At 46.1% G+C, this 6040-nt stretch overlaps 1 protein-coding gene across 1 annotated transcript in view; it reads right to left on the reverse strand.

Moving 5' to 3' along the window:
- The window catches only part of SYNE2 (spectrin repeat containing, nuclear envelope 2), a 257316-nt gene that overhangs the window by 104810 nt on the left and 146466 nt on the right, over nt 1–6040 (reverse strand). The window contains exons 61-63 of the mRNA XM_006756713.2: nt 4407–4610; nt 3805–3879; nt 14–121 (exon numbers count right to left, since the gene is read on the reverse strand). Of these exons, the coding sequence (XP_006756776.1) occupies nt 14–121; nt 3805–3879; nt 4407–4610 (387 nt within the window). The remainder of the gene's footprint in view (nt 1–13; nt 122–3804; nt 3880–4406; nt 4611–6040) is intronic.

The raw sequence follows: 6040 nt of genomic DNA on the forward strand, positions 1-6040 counted from the left end.
CGCCCACCATTACCTGAATGATCGTTCCAGAGGACGAGGATGCTGTATCTTCCTCCCCGTCCTTGTCATGCTTCCAGAGGAAAGACCAAGACCCAGAAGATGGCTTCGCTTTATCCCCGCTCTAACACAGTAATCAATGGATCAGCAGAGGGAAGTGATTTCCTACCATTATAACCAGCATCCTACTCATCCCTTTTATACAAAGCATTGCTGGCCAGGCGGTATAACTGCAGCCTTCATTCCACCTCTCCCCCTATTTCTCATCTCTTTTTCTGGCTCACTACACCATATGTCTCCAAATGGGGTTGCTCTCCCTAAAGCCTAAAAAATACTCTAAGAAATTGGGAGCCAGCCCTGATCGGGTGGCTCAGTTGGATAGAATGTCATCCTGTGAACCAAAACGTTGCGGGTTCAATTCCTGGTCAGGGCACATATCTAGGTTGCAAGTTCAATCCCTGATCTTAGTGCATATGGGAGGCAACTGACTGATGCTTCTCTCTCTGTCTCTCCCCCTTCCTCTCTAAAAACATCAATAAAAAACATATCCTTGGGTGAGGATTAAAAAAAGGTGGGAGTCAGCTCACATTAAAACTGCTTTAGGACTTTACTCCACTTTGTTAAATGTAACGTTAAATGCTAATTTTAATATAACAGCCTGATGAACGTGAATGTTTGCTGTTGTTGTCACACACAAATGGTGAATGTTATCAACATATTAGCTCAAAGCAAACACAGGTCTCACATGAGAGCCATACTGACGTGCAGGCTCTTCTTGGCCCTGGTCCCCCTTTATTCTGAGACTGTCTGGTGGTCGGAGCAGAGCACATCTGTACTCAGCTCCCCGAGCCTGGGCAGTGCTACAGGGAAACTGGTTGTTCCGTGTGACAATGGAGCTATTTAACAATCTCTGAAATGAGCAGGGAAATGACTGGTCGTTGCATGTGAGACAAAATTATAAAGTGTTAATATCCTTCATATATTAATAACTCTGATAAATCAATAATGAAGAACATCAGCCCCTCCATAGAAAACCAGTCAAATGCCATGAATGAACAATTCTCAAAATAACACAAAAGCCTATAAGCACCTAAAGAGATAGTCAAGGCTCCTAAAATATAAATTTAAACTACTAGCTAAGTTTGGCCAAGATTAAAAACATTCAATATTGCCTGAGCCAGTTTTGCTCAGTGGATAGAGTGTTGGCCCGAGGACTGAGGGTCCCAGGTACCATTCTGGTCTAGGGCACATACTGCAGTTCAGGCTCAATCGCTGGCCCTGGATGGGGCACGTATGGGAGGCAACCAATCAGTGTGTCTCTCTCACATCGATGTTTCTCACTCTGTCTCTCCCCCTCCCTTCCACTCTCTCTAAAAAATCAATGGAAAATATCGAGTGAGGATTTAAAAAAAAAAAATTCATTCTCAGCCCAGGGACAGGAAAGAGGCACTTCCGAGCACTCTGGGTAGGAATAAAATTGATATAGTCTTTCTCAAAGGAAGTTTGATAATGTGTATCACATTTTAAATGAATCTAGCACTTTCACTTATTAGGTTAACCGAAGATGCAAAATGGGAAAATGGCACCTACACAAATAATTAACATAATGTGGTGGAAAGAGTATGGGCATTGTCATCAACCAAGCTTGACTGCGCTACTGATCTTGGGCAAGTTAACCTGGACACTGAGTCTCATTTACTTCATTTTTAAAACGGGAATACAGTCTACCTCACTCATGCTTGTGATGATTAAACAATGACACACAGCATAAAGCATCCAACAGCTCCTAACAAAAAATGTTACTTTTCAGTTCCTCGTACTAAAAGCAGTCACTGCCATTAAAAAGGTATGAACCAAGAGCTACAGGTAAAGCCTGGCTTAGCTGGCCTGGTTAAACTTTTAACTAAAGGTAAAAATTGAAAGGTATGTCGGGGTCATGAAAAGTCTGGAATGCCAGGCTAAGAAGTTTGCATTTTATTCAGTAGATACTCAGAGTCATGAAAGTTGACTGCAGATTGTTGATGGTTTTATGAAAAGCCATTAGTTCTGTGTAAGACGTATTAGGAAAAAGGGCTGGAGGGGCTGTCGTCCAAGGAGAAGGTTCCTCCCAAAGTCTACAGAGGCAGTAATAATTGCCTGGAATATGCTGATGGCAAAAATAAAGGCAGAGACTAGAGATGCAGGTACAAGCAGAGCCCTGGGCCAATGAAATGAAAGGACTGGCTGGACCTGGGGGAGGGGTTAGCCCTGGGCAGGAGGCAGGAGCAGGCAGGTGTATGGATCATAAGGATGAGGCACGCTTCAGGAACACGGGAAAAGGACTGTGTTTATGTCAGCTTATGATTTTCTAAAGTGAGGGCATGCACCCTCTGTTCTGAGAGATCGGAGGAGATTTAGAAGGTCAGTAGGAACAAAAAACTCCATTTCATTCATTTATCTCATACCCTACTTTGTTCAAGAAAAGGATTATGTGGAGACCCCTCCCCCAGCTACTCCCCAAAGAGAGGCGTGTTAAACACTCTGAAACACTAGGGTGAACTTTTGTGGTGCTCCTCTGAGGTTTCTGTTTTGTCAGTTTGGACTGCTACATATGGAGATTTCCTCAGAAAAATACTCTCCTTTCATCACTGAGTGTAAAATAGAAATGCAAGTGAGAAGCAAGGACTGGTGGTCTTTGCATTTGTGCAGAGGTCATGGTGACAGGCTTTTGATTTCCAGCCCAAGCAGGCTCCCTCCCTAAGCATTCTTCCAGACAAGAAAAGTTCAATCCCTGATCTTAGTGCATATGGGAGGCAACTGACTGATGCTTCTCTCTCTGTCTCTCCCCCTTCCTCTCTAAAAACATCAATAAAAAACATATCCTTGGGTGAGGATTAAAAAAAGGTGGGAGTCAGCTCACATTAAAACTGCTTTAGGACTTTACTCCACTTTGTTAAATGTAACGTTAAATGCTAATTTTAATATAACAGCCTGATGAACGTGAATGTTTGCTGTTGTTGTCACACACAAATGGTGAATGTTATCAACATATTAGCTCAAAGCAAACACAGGTCTCACATGAGAGCCATACTGACGTGCAGGCTCTTCTTGGCCCTGGTCCCCCTTTATTCTGAGACTGTCTGGTGGTCGGAGCAGAGCACATCTGTACTCAGCTCCCCGAGCCTGGGCAGTGCTACAGGGAAACTGGTTGTTCCGTGTGACAATGGAGCTATTTAACAATCTCTGAAATGAGCAGGGAAATGACTGGTCGTTGCATGTGAGACAAAAATATAAATTTCTGTGATTTTTTTTTTCTTTTGGCACCAGATCCATTATAACTTTAGTTTTTAGGGTATGAACTAGAAATTGGAATCAGGAAAGACAACTGCGAATGTCTCGTTCAACCAGTTCGAATGCTCTAGAGAGGATCCGTATTAGTTGCTAACACATCGCTTCCTGTCCTTGGCGATGCTGTTGTCAAGTATGAACGAATAAAGTTCTGAAAGGCACAGCAGGACTAGCAACCACACAGCACGCTCTCCAAATTTCAGAGAAAGTTCTCAGGAGTCAGGATACGACAAAGAACCTCATCTCCCTTCCGCCACCAAGAGCGTCCGAATCACATTTATCCCACGCTGGCGGGAAGTAGGTATAGAGGCACTTAAACAACGTTAATAACACAAGAGAACTACTTCAATCCCCCTTATAAAATGCAGGCATTAATTTAAAAAATCTTTATGTTCCCTTTCATTTTGAGATCTTCCCATTGACCTTCTGGTAGAAGATTTCGGTTCCCACAAAATTTGACGAGAGACTCATTGTCCTTACCTCGCTCTTCAGGGAGCTCTCTTCCGCCTCTTCCTTGACGGCCGGCAGGACCGGCAGGGAGCCTCTTCGGTTCAACTGCAAGGCAGGGCACGGACACTTGTGGCCAAGCTCATTCAAGAGTTCGCTTTATCCAAGATGCCCACCTACACACGTAGCCCTCTGGGTCTGGCAACTCCAGACCAACACCATGACTCGGTCAAATCTCATCTCCCTTTCATTGGCCTCGTCCTCTGTGGCCCCTTACCAAACAATTCAAAAATGTGCTCCCCTGCCGGGGACTCAGGGTGGGCTGGGAGAGGCACTGGCCTCCTTTTGGAATCTGCAATGGGCTGTTTAGTCAGAGGAGATTCCAAGGGTGGCTCCCACCCACCTGCCTGAGGAACTTCATCAGCAGCTCCATAAGGAACTCGGGCATAAGAATTCTGTGGAGCCCAGAACAGACGCCCCCTGAAGACTTAGATTCACATGGAGTAGCTCGACCTTCTACAATTCCTCTCCAATTGGCCATAGACCCAGCTGCCGCAGGTGTTCCAGGTGCAAACGCCTACCCATGTGAAGCTCTTATGGAACGAGGGACCAGCACTACTGACAGTCATACCCACCTTCCACTCGGACACATCCCTCTCGGCCACGCCTTCGTCTTCCGACGCTCCTGCGGACAGCATTTCCTTGCCTTTCTCTAATTCTTGCTGTTCCTGCTGTAAATGCCGGTGAAGGTTGAGTACGGCAGCCTTTAAGTCTGCCAGCAGGTCTTCTTTTTTCTGGTCGAGACTCATAATCTGCTTCTCAATGCCTTCCACTTCTCCCTGTGCAGAGAGAGTGCACTGCTTGAGGATGTTGGAGGCTGGGCGTGCCCGCAGGCGCCTGCTTCCGTGGGCACAGGGGGTGAGGATTTGTGTGTTGGTTTGCAGAGCCAGGAGCTGCTCCTGGGACAGACTAGTTCTGCATTCTGGCTGCGTTTCCCAACGACCTGGGGAGGCTTATAGAATGTCCTGGCCTCACCTTAGACCTTGTCAGTCCGTCTCTGGAGGCTCAGAAACGTGTGACAAGCTCCTAGAGTGACTGTGGTGTGTGCCCGTGGTTGGAAGCCAGGGCTCTGGTGGCCACAGGACTCACTAGCCACAATCCACAGGGTCAGGGCCTGGGAACCTGCAATTTCCCAAGCACCCAGGAGGCCCGTGAGCAGACTAACATTGGGAACCACTGAGAGAAAACAAGGTTAGAAATCTCACACGTTTCCTATGGCGTTTGAAGCCTTCTTTACTGAATTCATTTACTTTTCCTCATGGCCAAAGCTTCCTACCCAATGGGAATTAATAAAAGTACTGTGAAGTGGAACTCACTATGGGAATGACAGGCGATTCCGAGCTTAGTAACGGCACTTTAAGACTTTGTATGATGGCTGTGTGGGATTACATGTCTTATACATGGTAAAATGAGATGCCCACTGTCTGTCTACTGGGATTACAGAATTATAGATGCAGAAGAACTGCAGGTGTCATCTAGTCTGACATCCTCCTCTCTAGCACCCCTGAAAGCCATCACTGCCTGCCTGAGCTTTGCAGTAAGTGCTGCGTCATAAGACATCCTGCTCCTTTTTCACAAACCTTCATGCATTTGAATTTTGTTCTGTATGTATTTGTTAAGCCCCTCTCCCTCCCTCCCTCTCTCCCTCCCTAGAGTTCTGAGGTCCACAGACGCGGCCCTCCTGACACCAGCCGCCATGGCTGCCCCGCTCCTGCACACATCCCAACCCCAACACCTCATTCTGTCTGAAGGTAAACTTGTGATATGAGAACTGATATTTGTAGAATCACTCATTATTTTGTGGACAGAGAAACTGCACGTGCCTACACCTGTAAGCGAGAGTTCTGAGGTCCAGAGGAAGGTTTTCCCAGAGCTGCAGCTGTGGGAGCACAGACCTGGCCCTCCTGACACCAGCCTCCATGGCTGCCCCACTCCTGCACACATCCCAACCCTGTCTGAAGGTAAACTTGTGATATGAGAACTGACTTAAATCGAAGTAAACACTAAACCTCATGGGAACAGTGCCTACCGGCGAACGTCGTACCACAGCCATCAGATGCCTTTTTCGCTGTGTTGACATTTTTCACTGTGTGATTTTCATTGCAAAAGCAATAGTGGGTAAAAGTACGGCATCTTACATGAATCAGGAGGAACAATAGCTATTTTAGCAGTTGTTAGTCTTCACTGTCATACTTAACTATATAAAAAA

Source organism: Myotis davidii, unplaced genomic scaffold (assembly GCF_000327345.1).
Source record: "Myotis davidii unplaced genomic scaffold, ASM32734v1 scaffold474, whole genome shotgun sequence".
Classification (NCBI taxonomy): domain Eukaryota; kingdom Metazoa; phylum Chordata; class Mammalia; order Chiroptera; family Vespertilionidae; genus Myotis; species Myotis davidii.